Genomic DNA, 18,937 nt, shown 5'->3' on the forward strand with positions numbered 1-18,937 from the left:
ATCACTCCTTTCCAATTACCTCAGTTATTTGCCCCACTTCATTTCCAGTGCCAAATCAAGCAATGCTGTTCACCTGCCCTTAGTTAGACTAGGCATACTGAGCTAGGAAGCAATTCTAAAATGTCTTCCCCACTCTGGCCACATGCATTACCTTTTTTTTTATTCCAGACTATCTTGGGATAGTTTAAAATCACCCAAAATTATTGACCTGTTCATGCACATCTCTGTACTGTCTGAAGATCTCCACTCTGGCTCAGCGGGTAGCACACTCGCCTGAATTGGAAGGTTGTGGGTTCAAGTCCCACTCCAGGGACTCGAGCACATAACTCTAGGCTGACACTCCAGTGCAGTGCTGAGGGAGTGCTGCACTGTCGGAGGTGCCATCTTTCAGATGAGACGCTAAACCGAAGCCCCTTCTTGGGTGGACCTAAAAGATCTCATGGCATTATTTTGAAGAAGAGCAGGGTAGTTATCCCCAGTGTCCCGGCCAATATTTATCTCTCAATCAAGATAACAAAGAGCATTTATCTGGTCATTATCACATTGCTGTTTGTGGGAGCTGGCTGAGCATAATTTGGTTGCTGCATTTCTCACATTACGACAGTGACTACACTCAAAGTATTTAATTGGCTGTAAAGTGATTTGAGACATCCGGTGGTCATGAAAGGTGCTATTAAGTGCAAGTCTTTCTTATTGGCCTGTCATGCACACCAAAAGTAGTTGCATTTCCCTTTCTATTTATTAAAATCAATATGGATAGTTATCTTGCACCCTAAAGAACATCCTTGCACTCTAGTACTGATAGAATACTTCACTAACACTGCCAACATCTTTTTTCCTCTCCCCTACCTCTGCTGAAAATGTTATAACTAGGAATAATGTTGTACAAATTTAAGGCATACCTCCATTATAGCTACTGTACTACATCCCTCCCTAGTTATTAATGCTTCTGACTACTTAATGAATGGTATGTACATGAATGCACATTCAATGCTGACTCCCAATGCTTTTTAGGATGTTGATCTTTATTCTGTTTCATGGTGTTCTCTGGCCATTTTCTGATATCCCTTGCCCTTTCTGTAACAGTGGTTTTTAATCTCTTGGCCTTTTAGTTCCCTTCATTCCAATAGCTTTATGAATCCTGCACTCCCTTTCCAGTCTCCAACCTAATTGCCGCTCCCCAGCCATAGTGGGTTGAATCCTCCCCTGTGATTCCTTATTTTTTTTTCCCTCGCCACAAGGATGGTGGTGTTTTGGTTCAGATGACGGCCGTCCCTTGGGCCTTCCCTTGTTCCGGAGCTTGCTGCTGTCCTCGTTCCCTCCAGCACTACATGCTGACCTTTCACATCTTCCTCTCCTTAACCTGCCTAGTGCATGACACGGGAAGCATTCCCACCCGGGATTACACCCTTGAGGTCTTTCAATTGTGCCAAACCCCCTCTACAAGAACTCGGTGACATCTGTCGTATTGCCAGAGGCTCCAATGTGGACTGTGACTTTTAGCTGCTATCCCACCCTATCTGAAAGCATTAACGCAAATGTAAAAGTTGTGTGTAGACTCCTGTACAAAGATATTTAAAGCTATAGATTTTCCTAGTGGAAATGTGACTGAAAATTCCTATTTATCGCTGGTCCCATTTATATAAAAAAAAATCTAAATCGACAAAGGCCGGGTGTTCTGCTCCTCAACCAGAAGATTTTGACCATGTTCTGTTTTTTTTTTTTTTGTTTTTTTTTTTGTTTTGTTTTGACCCAGTCCAGAACATAGCATGGTGTCTTTCCAATCTTCCATGAAATGAGGTGTTCTGTCATATTCAGTGCTGAAGCAGGAAGCTGTTTCAGTACAATTGCAAAGTAGTGTATAGTCATACAAAGTTCTTTGTTTAATATGGGCGAAGGGAAATTGCTGCAGATGAGCTCACTTGTCAGTATTGAAAAGATTGTGTTCTAAGTAAGTAACCAGGGAATTTGATTTCCTCCCCCCCATGTGAATTTGTGATTCAAGACATTTGATTATCATGATGGCAGCAGGTTATCTCGCCGATTTGTTTTTTTTTTGACCAACAACTCTTACTTACTGGTACCAAGTGCAGTGTATTGGCAATAAGCCCTGACTTCCACCTTTTTTTGGGAAAGGAGTTTTGAATCAAAATGATTTGATTGCTGCTGCAAGTTTTCCCATCTACCAAATCTCCTGCATTGAACTCTCTCTTTTTTTTTTCTCCTTTGAGCTCATGTGCATCTCGTGTTCTCCTATTAATGACATTAATTAAAGTACTTCTGCCAGTGTTGATGAACTGAAAGCTTGTTTACTGCACTTTGTGATTGAAACTTCCATCTCGTCTGAAGTGATTCATACTTCTGCATTACTGGACCTGTACTTGCTCCACTCAGATTTACCTGCACCCCCTGGCTGTGGGACAGAGTTTTTAAAAATCATTCTCTCCGTGCCTTCCCCCACCCCCTCGTTCAATTGTTCTCTCCTTGCCTGACGGTGCTGATCCCTTGGGCTACATTTTCACAGGCACAGAGTTCCAACTGGTACCTTTTGCTGAAGTGACCATTTTCATGTCTGCTTTGACTTTGCAGGCTATTTGACCTTGAATGGGCATCATAGCTAAACCTCATCCTCTCCTCCCCAACATCCACAGTACATTTTCATAAGAACATAAGAAATAGGAACAGGAGTAGGCCATGAGGCCCCTCGAGCCTGCTCTGCCATTCAATAAGATCATGGCTGATCCGATCATGGACTCGAGTCAACTTCTGTGCCCGCTCCCCATAACCCCTTATTCCCTTATCAGTTTTAAAAAACTGTCAAATTTATTCAATGTCCCAGCTTCCACAGCTCTCTGAGGCAGCGAATTCCATAGATCCACAACCCTCAGAAGAAATTCTTCCTCATCTCAGTTTTAAATGGGTGGCCCCTTATTCTAAGATTATGCCCCCTAGTTCTAGTCTCCCCCATCAGTGGAAACATCCTCTCTGCATCCATCTCATCAAGCCCCCTCATAATATATGTTTCGATAAGATCACCTCTTAATCTTCTGAATTCCAATGAGTAGAGGCCCAACCTACTCAACCTTTCCTCATAAGTCAGCCCCTCATCTCTGGAATCAACCTAGTGAACCTTCTCTGAACTGCCTCCAAAGCAAGTATATCCTTTCTTAAATATGGAAACCAAAACTGCACGCAGTATTCCAGGTGTGGCCTCGCCAATACCCTGTATAACTGTAGCAAGACTGCCCTGCTTTTATACTCCATCCCCTTTGCAGTATGGGTTTCTGGTTAGCAGTGTGATTCTGGCACTTTTTTTTGACCTGGCTACATCCTTTAACCCCCTCACCCCACTGACAGAATTGCTGAAGTATTCCTTTTTCTCTTTCATTTTCAAGCGGAGACTGAAGAATTTGTAATGAAACTCATCAACAGGCCTATAATAGTTCTTCGTGGAGAGCATGGCTTCATTGGATGCAGGAAAGTGACTGGGACCCTAGACTCCAACAGGTCTTCATATGATGTCTTCCAGCTGGAGCTTAACGATGGTGCTTACAGGCTCAAAGGTAAACAATCCTACTTGTGTTTATTCCTTCCAGTTCTCCCTTGAGGGAACCGGCTCCTGTGGGGTATGGTTTCACCGATGCCGTTATCTCCTCCTGTTTGTCCAATTCATGTTTGAACCTGGGCAGTGTATGTTGGACTGTTTTTCCATCATTCCTGTTCTTCATTGACTGTCCCATATGTGTACATTCCAACAGGTCACTGAACAGTGCAGGAACCCAGCTTTTACCCTGCCTCCTTCACTCTGTCCCAGCAGGACTGAGACCAGTTGTACTAATAACTTAAATAGGAGCAGGAGTCGGCCATTTGGCCCCTCGAGCCTGCTCCTCCATTCAATAAGATCGTGGCTGATCTGATCTTGGCCTCCACTCCACTTCCCTGCCTGCTCCCCATAACCCTTCACTCCCTCCTTGTTCAAAAATTTGTCTTTTCTCCACCTTTTAAATATATTCAATGACTCGGCCTCCACAACTCTGGCAGAGAATTCCCTCGGAAGAAATTCCTCCTCATTTCTGTTTTTAAATGGGTGACTTCTTTATTCAGAAACTATACCCCCTAGTTCTAGATTTCCCCCACAAGGGGGGAACATCCTCTCTGCATCTACCATGTCCAGCCCCCTCAGAATCTTTAGCTATTTTGGAAACTGTTTACTACCCATTCTCCTGAGCCACTTTTAAACTTCAGCCAGTTCAGTGGCATTCCCAGAGGCTTTGAAATAAATCAGCTCTCTACTCTCCTGGGGTTCTTATTTTTTATTAATACAAAGTCAGGAGCCAAAGCTATCTGTAAATATAGCATGTGATTGCCACCCACTGATGGTGCTACAGTATTTAAATCATCCCTGCCCTGGGGATGGATATAGGCAAGATACTGTAATTTAAATGCAGTGTACATTTAGTACATTAAATGTAGCTTTGATGGAATGTTGATCTTTTGGGCCAAGACTCCCCCGCCCCAAAAGATTGGTTCTTATATTGTGTTCTACTCCTTCGCAGATTCTACTGGGAAATACTGGATGGTCGGCAGCGACTCTTCTGTCACCAGCAGCAGCGATCAACCTGTAGATTTCCTCTTTGAATTCTGTGATTACAACAAAGTTGCAATTAAAATAGACGGGAAGTATTTGAAGGGGGACCATGCAGGTGTGCTGAAGGCATCTGCCGAAGTCATTGACTCCTCCACCCTCTGGGAGTATTAAATGCACTTTATCTATTATGTGGCTTTTCCAGCATCATTTCTTGCCGTAGTCCTACCATGGGCTGCAATGCCTGCCTGCCTTTCACAACATATCTCAACCAATTTCTATTTTTATTTTAAACAGATTTTGTATATTCATCTTGGCAGTAGCTGCTATTAAAGATGATCTCCTTAGATCTATGCAGGCTGTATAAATCGATACTACTTCGTGACATTCCCTTTAGCATTCCTTATTTTGTGGGGCTTTCCTGGATACCTGTAACTTTGGCATTTGGCAAAGTTATGTTCAAGACTTGCTTCGTGTGCCTATGGCCATAGATTGCAGCTGCTGTACTGACCGATACTCTGATATTGCTAGCTACGTTAGTGAGTACTTTGGTCTTGCCGGGCTGGGAGTTGGATGACCACTTGCTGCTTCCCCTTGAGAGGGGGAAGCTCCCCCCTCTGACTCACTACCAGATCTCATTGGCCACGGTGGGGGTTGTGGAGGAGGGAGGTGAAACATTCAACCTTCCTTTCAGCAGAAGGTGGTTTCGTTCTCTGGACTTGTCCAGAAACTCTACTCTCATCCTCCCAGCTGCATGTAGCGTTTTAAGCTAACCAACCGCACACTGAACAGATTAAACTCCCGTATCGTAATCCCTTAATTGCCATTGTAACTGAAGATGGTGCTTGTAGGAGTTGTATATCCACTGGTTCTAGGAATCTTCAGAGAAAGAATGAAACTGGTACAGGAGAGTGGTGTAGGGACCTCCTAGAACTTCTCAATGGTCAACATTTTAAAAATGTCATCTCCCAAAATAAAATTGTTTGGATATGGAATGACATAAGCTGGTCTTGTGTTGTGCATTTCTATTCTGTTTATCCATTCTGTAGTTCAGCAAGTTACTTTCATAACTCATAATTGAACTGGAGAAAGATCGTGCTACATGTTGGTGATCATGACTTTGTATCTCACTGGGCCACTGGACCATAAGTCACTGATGTTATTTCTGCACACTACCATCTTACTTATTGCTGGAACTGGAGATGGGGTTGTTGTCTCATTAGCTCTTCCCTCAATGATCAGTGGCGACTGGAATATTAGTATGTTTTTTTTAAAGAGGGGGAGGGGGTTTCTGGAATATATAAAACTTCAACTCTCCTGGAACTGGAAAATCAGCAGCCTTAACTCAAACCCTACCTAAATTCCCATGTGCCAAATATAGCGGATTAAACTGGATTCCTCAGTATGAATTACTTTGCAGTTCTATCAGAAGGACCCTCTCAAAATCGGAGAAATCATTGATGAAACGCCCTAATCCTGGCCAAACCTTTTTTTTTCTTGTTGACTGATCTGAGCTGGATTCAGAATCTGGCGTATTTCAATTTGAGCTAGCCACCCAATCAAATGTAATGATCAGGTTCTGGACAGAAAATACTTGTTAAAAAAATTGGAACTTTTAAGGCAGCTTTTCTTTATAAAAGTTTCATGCATTTGCTGGTTCAGTGTGAAAGATGGGCAGGCATTTGGACCATAAGCGACTTCTTTTAGTGGTCCATGGTAGGATCTCTTAATGCAGTGTTGCAATCACTGAGCAATGTACTTTATGGAGAATGCATGTGGTCTTGTAATTTGTTGTGGAGGAAAATAATTGCCAAAACCCGCTTCTCTTTAATGTGGAACCTCTTGTATTGTCCTAGAAGCAGATCCCATTGGAATGAGGGAGCTACAAAGATTAGCCCAAGTGCTATAGCCTTCCAGTTTATGGTACCTTATCTAAAATCTACCCATTTTTGTATGGTCCAGAAAGTTGAGACCCTTTTAAGTGTTGGTCACAACACAGTGCAGGAAGTTCAGGAATTGCTTGATCCTGTTGCAGCAGCTTCCAATGTTCCTTTCTGAAAAGGTCAGAAACTTTGTCATTTATCAGGACATGGAAAATGGTGTAGGCTTTTCTTAAAGGTTTCACCTCTCGAATGTTGAATGATTCCACCCTAATGTATCTTGTAGAAGTAACACCGTATTCCACTTTATTTTGGACTTTTTTTTTGTACATGTCATTTGTATAACTTGAGGAATGTCATGTCAAATAAAACACATTGCATATGCCAAAAATCAACACTTGTGCCGTATTTATCAACTTGCGTGCTTTCTGAATTGTGCCAACTTCATCCTTTTGACCTGGAATGGCACAGACCAGCACAGAAGTGAGCCGTTTGGGGCCCAAATGGTCTCTGTCCACACGAACAGCACAAAGGGAGTTTTTATTTTGGGGGTGGGGAGAGAAACGAATGTCCTTCTGCTTCCAAAACCCTCCTGAGCCGGGTCGATGGGCTTCACACCATCAGCTGCTCCAGCACGAGACCGCAATCTCGAGGTGTTGCTCACCGCTTTCACTTTAACCATCCCATATTTTGCATACTGAGACTACAACAACTTGTATTTATATATCGCCTTTAATGTGGCAAAACATCCCGAGGCACTTCACAGAAAACAGATAGGTGCCCCTATATTTTTCCCCCAGGTTGCTTTGCAGCAGTTTCATGGAGAATAATCTTCAACTCCTGGAGACTACAGGACAATCCTGGAGGGTTGCGATGGTTTACAAGGCTGTTACAGGATCTGCCTCAAGTGGGAGGGAAAGTGGATGGTCGACTGAGGAATTGAAAATATTTGTAAAACTTAAATACATTCAAGCCTAATGCACTGGGCAAGGATTCTCTTTCTCTCTCTACTGCCCCCCCCCCCCTCTGGACAGTCCATAGCAACACTAGACACCAGGAACTCAACAACAACTTGCATTTATATAGAGCCTTTAATGTAGTAAAATGTCCCAAGGTGCTTCACATGAGTATTATAAGATGAAAAATTTGACACTGAGCTGCACAAGAAGAAATTGGGGCAAATGAGCAACACTTGGTCAGAGATAGGTTTTAAGGAGGGAGGAAAGAAAGGCAGAGAGGAAGGTTTAGGGAGGGAATTCCAGAGCTTGGGGGCCCAGGCAACAGAAGGCACGATTGTAAGCGGGGATGCCCAAGCAGGCAGAATTAGGAGTTGCCTTTAAAAGGAATTGGATAAATACTTGGAAGGAAAATAAATTGCTGGAATATGGGGAAAGAGCGAGGGAGCAGGACTGGAATGCTCATCGAAAGAGTTGGCACAGACTTGATGGGCTGAATGGCCTCCTGTGTTGTACTGTATGATTCTATGCCTGTGGGTTAATGTTGGGCATATGAATACTAGCGTGGAGGCCCTGACCTGTGAGCGTCAGGTTGGGGACATAAAAGGAGCGCCGAGTGGCCTCGGGAGCAGCGTGGAGGCATACTACTTCAGGGAGCAGTGCGAGCTGGTGCAGGAGGGTGATGTCATCAAGGTCCAGGTCGGTGATTGGAGCGTGGGTAGATTCAGCAGGAGCGGCGAGAGACTGTAGAGGGACATGATCGGGGCCCAGGGGCAGCACGGGCCAGCCCACACTGCGATATGTGCGCGCACTAGGTCCGTGCAGCAGAGCTGGCCTCCAGTTGTCTTGGTTAACCCTTGCCACTGGACCAAGACCGTGTGCTCATTGTTATACAACGGCCACCACACAATAATAAAAAAAAAAATTCACGCACCGGCATCTTCCACCCTTCAGGATGTAGTTTAGGACCTGGAATATTAGGTCCTTTATTGAAACACCTGTGAACTCATCCTTTTTTGGCGTGGAAGCAAGTCATCCTCATTTCAAGGGACTGCCTATGATATGAATACTAGCCAAGGTTACTGGCAGAATCTATTGCATGATCCATGGAATACTTTTAAGGTTAAGTTGAAAGTTTCTGAAAATTGTCCAGTTTAACAAGTACCTGTGTTGATCCTGTTCTGTTCATCTGTTGATAACAGTCCTATCCAGCTTTCTGTTTGGCCTTCACTAAAATTAGACTTGATGAGAACTCCTTACTGTGTAGACTCAATAATCCACCCAAAACAACCCACTGAAGTCAAAACTTGATAAGACCACTTTAAATGAAAGGAATTGTATGTGTCTTTCAATTTTCCATGCCCTATATGAGGGTGTTGGATCCCCTGACCTTTGGATAGTCACTGGAGATCTATTTACTGCAAGTGGATGCCTGGGTCTAGAATCTGAGTGGGATTCTAACTTTGCAGGAGAAATACCACTTGCTGGCACATGCTGGGTATTCGAGACTGCATAGCGATTAATTCCCCATCTGAGTCAACATGGGGAAGTTACGGCGGCAGAGCGGAACGAGCTCCGTGGAAATTCCCAGAATTCTGCTGTCAAGGTGAGGGGAGCTGGTTTCAGCAAGGCAAAGGTTGTGGATGCCAGTCTCCTGTGATCCGAATGACAGAGCTTTAAATGACTAGAACCAGTGGTCATAGTCTCCAAATAAGCAGTCGGCCATTTAGGACCGAGATGAGAAACCTCTTCACTCAAAGTAGTGAATCTTTGGAATTGCTAGCCCAGAGGGCTGTGTCATTCAATATATTTAAGACAGAGATCGATAGATGTTTGGATATTAAGGAAATCAAAGGATAGGGGGACAGTGCAGGAAAGTGGAGTTGAGGTAGAAGATCAACCATGATCTTATTGAATGGCGGAGCAGGCTCCTGCTAATTCTTATGTTCTTAAAAACACCTGTGACGTTTACCTCTGCAGAGTTACTGGAGTTGACAACCCATACAACACAACATGGGGGTAGCAGAACTTAGCAACTGCACTAAAAATCTCAGCATGGACTGCAATAGCTAACTTCAGTGAGCTGTGTAACATACACAGGTCAGCTCTAACCACAACAATTTGCATTTATATAGCGCCTGTAATGTCATAAAACATTCCAAGGCAGTTCACTTGGAACATTGCTAACCAAGGGCCGTGCAGCACTTTGTTGGCTGGTGCTGACACGAAGGGCCGAAATGGCCTCCTCCTGCGCTGTAAATTTCTATGTTTCTATTGTCACTTGATAACATTTTAACGCCAAGCCACATAAAGATTTGCATTTATATAGCGCTTTTCCCAGCCACCGGACGTCTCAAAGTGCTTTACAGCCAATGAAGTACTTTTGGAGTGTAGTCACTGTTGTAATGTGGGAAAGGAGATATTGGGGCAGGTTGATGAACCAAGGTAGGTTTTAAGGAGCATCTTGGGAGGGGAGAGAGATGGGGAGGCCGGGAAAGAAATCCAGGGCTTAGAGCCTTGGGGGATGAAGGCACGGCTGCCAATAATGGAGCAATGAAAATCGGAGATATCCAAGAGGCCAGAATTGGAGCAGAGATCTCCGAGAGTTGTAGGGCTGGAGGAGGTTACGGAGATAGAGAGGGATTTGAAAACAAGGTTGATAATTTGAAAACAAAGATGTGAATTTTAAATTTGAAAACTAGTAATGTATTATCACAACTAGGAGTTTCAAAGTGAGTAGATTTAACTTAGTTTATTTAGTAGCATTTACCTTGTACGCACCGTACTGTATTGCCTATAAATGAGATCCATTTACATTTACAGCACAGTTAATGTCTAGACTCCTTTGGAAACTATGTAGGGAGACCATATGCTATCACATTTCCAAATTGTGTGCCCACAGTGTGTGGGAACGCACAACGAAAACCTGCGACTGGCTTTCAAGCGTCTAATTTCCTCTTTGTGTTTGTACAGTAAATCTATCCTCTCCACACAAAGACAGGAATGTGCGAGTTATTAAAGTGCACTTGAGAATCTGCTCCTTACTGAATGCCAACCTACCTGACTGGGACTCTTGTCTGTTGTTGCTGAAAGGTCCTTTGTTCCCTCGAGTTGTTTCAGCTGAACTATCAATCTATCCATTGTTTGGAGACCTGCTTGTTTGCGCTCTAATCGAGCATGTTTCGCTGCACATAGCCCAGATTTAGAAGGATTACTGTGCTGGAGTTGGGAAATTCAAGGAGAACGTGGAATTACAGAAAAAGTACCACATAGAAGGAGGCCACTTGGCCCATCGTGTCCATGCCAGCCGACAAAGTTACCCAGCCTAATCCCACCTTCCAGCACCAGGTCCGTAGCTCTGTAGGTTATGGCTCTTTAAGTGCACATCCAGGTACTTTTTAAATATGATGAGGGTTTCTGCCTCTACCACCCTTTCAGGCAGTGAGTTGCAGACCACCACCACTCTCTGGGTGAAGACATTTTACCTCATCTATCCTCTAATCCTTCTACCAACTACTTTAAATCTATGCCCCCTGCTTATTGACCGCCCTGCTGAGGGAAATAGGTCCTTCCTATCCACTCTATCCAGGCCCCTCATTATTTTATACACCTCAATTAACTCTCCCATCAGCCTCCTCTGTTCCAAGGAAAACAACCCCAACCTATCCAATCTTTCCTCATAGCCAAAGTTTACCAGTCCTGGCAACATCTTCGTAAATCTCCTCTGCATCCTCACTGGTGCAGTCACATCTTTCCTGTAATGTGGTGACCAGAACTGCACGCAGTACTCTAGCTGTGGCCTAATTAGTGTTGTATACAGTTCTAGCATAACTTCTCTGCTCTTGTATTCTATGATTGGCTAATAAAGGAAAGCATTCCGAATGCCTTTTTAACTACCTTGTCGAGATGGAAGTGAGCAGTTTTCAATAATTTGAATGGAAATTAAAAAATGGGCAAGAGATGTAAAATGGGCTACCAAAATCACCCCCAAGTATGTTCTAAACTCATGGAGAGAAAGGATAGGTTAGAGATAGGCGGTGGTTTTTGAGTCTCGAAGGGGTTAAGTGTGGTTTTTCAGGACTTGGGGTGATGCAAGCTGTTTCGAAAGCACAGACCAGGACTCATGGCAGCTGTAATATACGCACCTGTGAAGCTGTTGGAACACGGACTCCTCCAGACTCAAGTATATGTACAATGTGTGAGGTTGCAGCCCCTCTTTCAATATTTGAAAGGGCTGCTCCTCAAATTCTGGTTGCACTTCAGTCCCACACTCCTGATCTGTGGGCACCCTGTGCGGAGGGGAGGGGGCAGGTCGGAAAGCCTCCTCGTAGGACTGCTCCTGGGTATGGCCAAGGTGGCCATCAGCCGGTCCAGGCAGCGGGCGGTCGAGGGGGTTGTTCAGCCCGACTGCCTGCCTCTCTTCCGCGGTTACATCCGAGCCAGGGTGTCCCTGGAGATGGAGCACGCGGTGTCCACCGGTACGCTCGCGGCCTTCCGCGAGAGGTTGGCGTCGGAGGAACTGGAGTGCATCATCACCCCCGGCAACCAAATTTTAATTTGATTTTATGTCTAAATGTTAATTTGTTTAATTTGCTGGTTTTAGTGACCGCCCCCCCCCCCACTTTTTTTAGCCAGGGAGCACTTGTATAATTGATGATTCAGTGCCCTAAAAAAAACCAAGAGGGTACTTGAAAAGTGTTTTGGAGTGTGCCACCTTCCCCCCCCCCCCCCCGCTTTAATCAGAGGGCACTTGATTATTGGTGTCTACAAAAATAGTTGTAGAGCTGTTGAGTCTGGAGGAGTCCGTGTTCCATGCATATGTACAATGTCTGAGGTTGCAGCCCCTCTTTCAATATTTGAAAGGGCTGCTCCTCAAATTCTGGCTGCACTTCAGTCCCACACTCCTGATCTTTGGGCATCCTGTGTGGAGGGGAGGGGGCAGGTCGGAAGGCCTCCTCGTAGGACTGCTCCTGGGCCTGGCCAAGGGGGCCATCAACCGGTCCAGGCAGCGGGTGGTCGAGGGGGTCATTCAGCCCGACTGCCTGCCTCTCTTCCGCGGTTACATCCGAGCCAGGGTGTCCCTGGAGATGGAGCGTGCAGTGTCCACCAGTACGCTCGCGGCCTTCTGCGAGAGGTGGGCGCCGGAGGGACTGGAGTGCATCATCACCCCTGGCAACATGATTTTGATTTAATTTGATAAAGTTCCCAAGTTAATTTGGATTTATGGGTTCTAGTGCTCTTTAAAAAAGGGGGTACTTCATTTAAACGTTCAGCTCAAAATAGTTGTTGAGTTGGGAGTGGCTAAGCCAGTCACGTGATGTTCACAAGACTCAGTAAAACCCCAGCGGTTGGGTTCAGGAGGTCTATGACGAGACAGGTGGTGTGAGCCTGGTGGATGAACTGGTAATGTGTCGTGTGATTGCTAAACCTTTGCTAATAAACCAACTAGTTCTTAATAGCAATGTGTTGCTATCAATTCTTAAGCGAAGAACCCATGAAGCAAATACATTTCAGCAGCAAGACTTTCTGGATCTGTCACATCTAGTGCTCCACCAGGACACTTCAAACTCTGCTTCTTTCGTGGGGCAGGAAAAATAAGTTTTATTTTTAAACATTGAATCGTGCGCCATTAATTTCCATGGGGGCTTTTCCCAATCGCCCATCATTTTTGTAGATCTTCTGCGGGAGAGTTTGGGGAACTCCACAGAAATCCCACCCATGGTGATTCTCTGCTGTTTCACAAGCTGCGAAATCGAGCTTTCATTTTCTTCAATCGTTTGCATTGTTGTGCCCTCCTACCCTTCTCCCTTCCTCCTCCCTCCACTCTTAACACGGTTACAAAGTCTTCAGCACCTCAACTCTGGTGCTCTCTTCCAAAACTGCTCTACTTTCCCACATCTCTCTTTATCTTTAAAAGCCCCTTCAGCCGTGCTTCCCCCACAACAGCTACTTCTAATTATATAGCGCCTTTAACACAGTAAAGCATCCAAGGCATTTCACAAGAGCGTTATCAAACAAAATTTGACCCCGAGCCAGATAGCCAAAAGCTTGGTTATAGATGTAGGTTTTAAGAAGCATCTTAAAGGAGCAGAGGGAGGCGGAGAGATTTAGCGAGGGATTTCCAGGGCTTAGGGTGTTGGCAGTTGAAGGCACGGCCGACAATGGTGGAGTGATGAAAATCAGGGATGCACAAGAGGCCAAAATTGGAGGAGTGCAGAGATCTTGAAGGCTTGTAGGGCTGGAGCAGATTACAGAGATCGGGAGAGGCCAGGCCATGGAATGATTTGAAAATAAGGATGAGGATGATAAAACTGAGGCGTTGCCGGACCAAATGATAATGTAGGTCAGCGAGCAGAGGGGTGAAGGGTGATTACTGAGCCTTCAGCCCCTGCACTGTGGGGCTCTCTTTCAAAAACTCTCTGCCTTACCACATCTCTCCTCACCTTTAAAAGCCCCTTCAACCTTGCTTTGAGTCAACAACGCTAACTCGTCTCCATATTCCTCTTTGGGTCCGGCCGTTACTTTGTGACGGTGTCAGCTATGGCTCGGTGGGTCGTACTCTCACTGCTGAATCACAAAGGTTGTGGGTTCAAGCCTTGACCTTGAGCACATAATCCAGGCGCACACCCCAGTGCAGTGCTGAGGGAGCGCTGCACTCTCAGAGGTGCCGTCTTTCGGATGAGACGTTAAACTGAGGCCCAGCAGACGCAAAAGATCCCATGGCACTATTTCGAAGAAGTGCAGGGGAGTTATCCCTGGTGTACTGGCCAATATTTATCCCCCAACCAACATCACTAACAAACAGATTATCTAGTCATCTTATTACTGTTTGTGCGCAAATTGGCTGCCGTGTTTCCTACATTACAACAGTGACTGTACTTCAAAGATATTTCACTGTCTGTAAGACGCTTTGGGATGCCGTGAAAGGGGGCAGTCTTTATTCAAGGTGCTATATAAGTTCTTCTGGATATTAAACATCTCCAGAATCAGAGATATGAACCAGTGGACACTCTACACATTCTGTTTCTATCACTCACAACACGGCGCTGAATCAAGAATATAAATGCTGGAGCTACACTGGCAGGATTAGGGTGGGGGAGGAGTGTCTTTGTGCTAAAATCCCCCGTCCCACCCATAATCACAATCCCCGAGACTGGTTTTCCGGCCCCAGGAGCAAAAAATCCCCATCCGCCCAATTAGGGGAAGGTCTCTCTGTGTCGGGAACACACAAAATAAATCGCTGCAGATAAATTGGTTATTTCTGGGTCTGTTCGCTTATCACAATATAAGAAGATGACTGGGGTAGCGAGTGTGAAATCATCAGTCAAATGGCACAGGCATGGCATTTATCTGCACTTGCTGTTTCCTTGGCAACCCAATGAAAGAATGCAGTGTGTGGAGGAGCTGGGTTTTGTGTTTCTGCAACATGTGTGGGTGGGAGCCTGTGAGGATGGATCAGATTGTATCGAGAGTTCTAAATAAGAATATTACATTACTGTGAAGTAGTCAGGGAATTTATTGATTTTTCTACCATGTAATGGGCAGTTACGTGCTTCTCAGTGTCCAGGTGTATGATTCGAACTGCTACTGATTAGCTACGTACTTAGCGCTTTTGGCACAAAAGCCCGAGCACGTTCCAAAAATTAAAGTGCTTCAAAAATCTATTTTCATTGTTATCGCTCTTGCTAAGCGCCTTTGGACGTTGTGCTGCGTTAAATGCGCTATATAAATGTACATGGTTGTTGTTTACACCCACCAACATCAACGGCAGTGCAGCAGGTAAATGGGGTGTCAACCGTGGCTCAGTGGGTAGCACGCTCACCTCTCACTCAGAAGGTTGTGGGTTCAAGCCTCACTCCAGTGATTGGAGCACAGAACCTAGGCTGACACTCCAGTGCTGAGGGAGTGCTGCACTGTCGGAGGTGCCGTCTTTCAGGTGAGACATTAAACCAAGGTCACGTCTGCTCTTTCTCTCTCAGATGGGTATAAAAGATACCACGGCACTATGTTGAAGAAGAGTGGGGGAGTTCTCCCTGGTGTCCTGGCCAATAGTAGTAGGCAGTCCCTTGTATCGAGCATGACCCACTTCCACACCAAAAAGAGGTGAGTTCACAGATGTTTCAATGAGGGACCTGACATTCCAGGTCCCGAACTACATATTGAAGGGGGGAAGATGCCTGTGCGTGGAGTCTTTTAACGTGTGGTGGCCGTTGCACACCAGATACCACATGGGCTTGACAGAGCTAGGTCATGATCCAGTGGCAAGGGTTAACCTGGCCAATATTTATCCCTCAACCAACACCACCAAAACAGAATAGCTGGTCATTATCATAGTGTTGTTTGTGGGAGCTTGCTGTGCGCAAATTGGCCGCTGCATTTCCTACATTACAACAGTGACTACATTTCATCGGGGGTTCATTGGCCATTGCAGCATTGGGAAGCACTTTGATCACCATGGGGTGTGGGGCCCTCAGCCCATTATGATCACCAACCCTCCAGGATTGCCCTGGGACCTCCAGGAACTGAATCCGGAGCACACTGCTGTCAGCAATCCAGGAGCAAAATCATTGAGGCATTCAAAAAAACGTGTTTTCTTTTCTATTTTTTTTTGAACATTTTTGTTTATCACAAACCCCCCCCGAGAAAGCTGCGCTTCTCAAATTCTACCCTCTTGAGCATCCCTGATTATAATCACTCAACCATCCGTGACCGTGCCTTCTGCTGCCTGGGCCCTAAGCTCTGGAACTCCCTGCCTAAACCTCTCCACCTCTGAACCTCTCTTTCCTCCTTTAAGACGCTCCTTAAAACCTACCTCTTTGATCAAGCTTTCGGTCACCTGCCGTAATTTCTTCTTATGCGGCTTGGTGTCAAATTTTTGTCTTATAACACTCCTGTGAAGCGCCGTGCGATGTTTTACCATGTTATATATAAATACAAGTTGTTGTTGTTGTATTCATTATACAACTAGTGGGGGTGGGGAAGGCTGTTTTATTGGGCGGGGGTATTGGAAGCAAGAGGTCATGTCTGAACCTGCAGGAATATGGCCAACTAGATGTGGTAATTCTACGAGCCCATACAGGGCCAGTTTCTCTGTTGTTGGCTTGTTCAACCATTAGAGATTGGTTGGGTGACAAGGAATAAAGTCAGGACTTTTATACGACAGCTAGCAAGATTTTATGTCTCTCTGCTGCTACTGGTGCAAGGCAAACGAAACAACGTACATTTATACGACTTTAGTCTCCCAAGGTGCTCTCTAGGAGTGTTATCAAACAACATTTGACACCGGGCCAGTTAAGGAGATACTGTGGCAGATGATCAAAAAGCTGGTCAAAGAGGTAGGTTTTAAGGAGCATCTTAAAGGAGGGGGCGCAAGGTTTGGGGAGGGCATTCCAGATCTTAGGGCCTCGGCAGCTGAAGGCACGGCCGCCAGAGGTGGAGCGATTGAAATCGGAGATTCGCAAGAGGCCAGAACTGAGGGAGAGCAGAGATCTCGGGGGGGGGGGGGGGTGCAGGAGATTACAGAGATAGGGAGGTGCGAGGCCGCAGAGGGATTTGAAAACAAGGATAAGAATTTTAGAATCGCTTCACCACAATGTAAATCGGGCAGATTCTGCATCCCAACCTACGACAGAATCTGTTCTGCCAAAAATGCAATAAAGCTTGATTAATGATCAGCTTTGTAGTGGAGACAATGGGATGAGGGGCGGAAGAGGAGAGGAATTATTTTCCCCTTTCAGCAAGTACACTGGTCTAGCATTTAGTGGCATTTGCACTTGTAAAAGATTAGACAACCATCGCTGTTTACTCAACTGGAAAGGGTTTGGCTGATAGGCACACTTAGTTTGGACAATCAGAGCTGCCAAGTGTAAACCACATTTAAATCTCTTTGTGTTCCTTATTGGAACAAAGGGAAGCAGAAATACTGGGCGCTGATACAATGGGGCATCTAATAAGATGCTATGACTTCCAAATCAGTAAATTTGCAAATACCTGCACTGTAACCTCCTCCAGCCCCTCAACACTCCGAGATCTCTGAGCTCCTCCAATTCTGGCCTCTTGTGCATCCCCAATTTCCATCGCTTCACCATTGGCGGCCGTGTCTTCAGCTGCCTGGGCCTAAGCTCTGGCATTTCGGGCCTAAGCTCTGGCATTTCGGGCCTAAGCTCTGGCATTTCCTCCCTAAATCCAAACAAATAAAGACTTTTATTTATATAGTGCCTTTCACAACGTCAGGACGTCCCAAAGCATTTTACAGCCAATGAAGTACTTTTGAAGTGTAGTCACTGTTGTTATGTAGGAAACATGGCAGCCAATTTGTGCACAGCAAAATCCCACAAACAGCAATATGATAATGGCCAGATAATCTGTTTTAGCGATATTGATTAAGTGATAAATATTGGTCTAGGCCACCGGGGATAACTCCCCTGCCCTTCGTTGAAATACTGCCATGCGATCTTTTACATCCACCTGAGAGAGCAGACGTGTTTAATGTCTCATCTGAAAGACGGCACCTCTGACAGTGCAGCGCTCCCTCAGTACTGCACTGAAGTGTCAGCCTAGATTTTAGTACTCAAGTCTCTGGAATGGGATTTCAAACCAGAACCTTCAAACACAGGAGAATGCTGCCCACTGAGCCACCACTGACAATACCTCTACCTCTCTCTCCTCCCTGAAGACACTCCTTAAAACCTACCACTTTGACCAAGCTTTTGGACACCTGTCCTACTATCTCCTTATGTGGCTCGGTGTCAAGTTATAAGAACATAAGAAATAGGAACAGGAGTAGGCCATATGGCTGGCCCCTCGAGCCTGCTCCACCATTCAATAAGATCATGGCTGATCTGATCATGGACTCAGCTCCACTTCCCCGCCTGTTCCCCATAACCCCTTATCCCCTTATCGTTTAAGAAACTGTCTATTTCTGTCTGAAATTAATTTAATGTCCCAGCTTCCACAGCTCTCTGAGGCAGCGAATTCCACAGATTTACAACCCTCTGAGAGAAGAAATTACTCCTCATCTCACTTCTAAATGGGCGGTCCCCTATTCTAAGATCATGCCCTCTAGTTCTAGTCTCCCCCATCAGAGGAAACATCCTCTCTGCATCCACCCTGTCAAGCCCCCTCATAATCTTATACATTTCGATAAGATCACCTCTCATTCTTCTGAATTCCAATGAGTAGAGGCCCAACCTACTCAATCTTTCCTCATAAGTCAACCCCCTCATCCCTGGAATCAACCTAGTGAACCTTTTCTGAACTGCCTCCAAAGCAAGTATATCCTTTCATAAATATGGAAACCAAAACTGCACGCAATATTCCAGATGTGGCCTCACCAATACCTTATATAGCTGTAACAAGTCTTCCCTGATTTTATACTCCATCCCCTTTGCAATAAAGGCCAACATTCCATTGGCCTTCCTGATCACTTGCTGTACCTGTATACTAACGTTTTGTGTTTCATGGTTGATAATGTTCCTGTGAAACGCCTTGGGATGTTTCCTACATTAAACACGTGA

The 18,937-nt window shown here is 45.2% G+C and overlaps 1 protein-coding gene across 1 annotated transcript in view; it reads left to right on the top strand.

The window, feature by feature from the left end:
* Window positions 1–6,856, top strand: part of fscn1a (fascin actin-bundling protein 1a) — a 31,862-nt gene extending 25,006 nt beyond the window's left edge. Inside the window, exons 4-5 of the mRNA XM_070901273.1 lie at window positions 3,396–3,563; window positions 4,557–6,856. Of these exons, the coding sequence (XP_070757374.1) occupies window positions 3,396–3,563; window positions 4,557–4,759 (371 nt within the window). The 3' untranslated portion in view covers window positions 4,760–6,856. The remainder of the gene's footprint in view (window positions 1–3,395; window positions 3,564–4,556) is intronic.
* The last annotated feature ends 12,081 nt before the right edge of the window (window positions 6,857–18,937 follow it).

The sequence above is a fragment of the Pristiophorus japonicus genome, chromosome 15 (assembly GCF_044704955.1).
Source record: "Pristiophorus japonicus isolate sPriJap1 chromosome 15, sPriJap1.hap1, whole genome shotgun sequence".
NCBI classification, from domain to species: Eukaryota; Metazoa; Chordata; class Chondrichthyes; family Pristiophoridae; genus Pristiophorus; species Pristiophorus japonicus.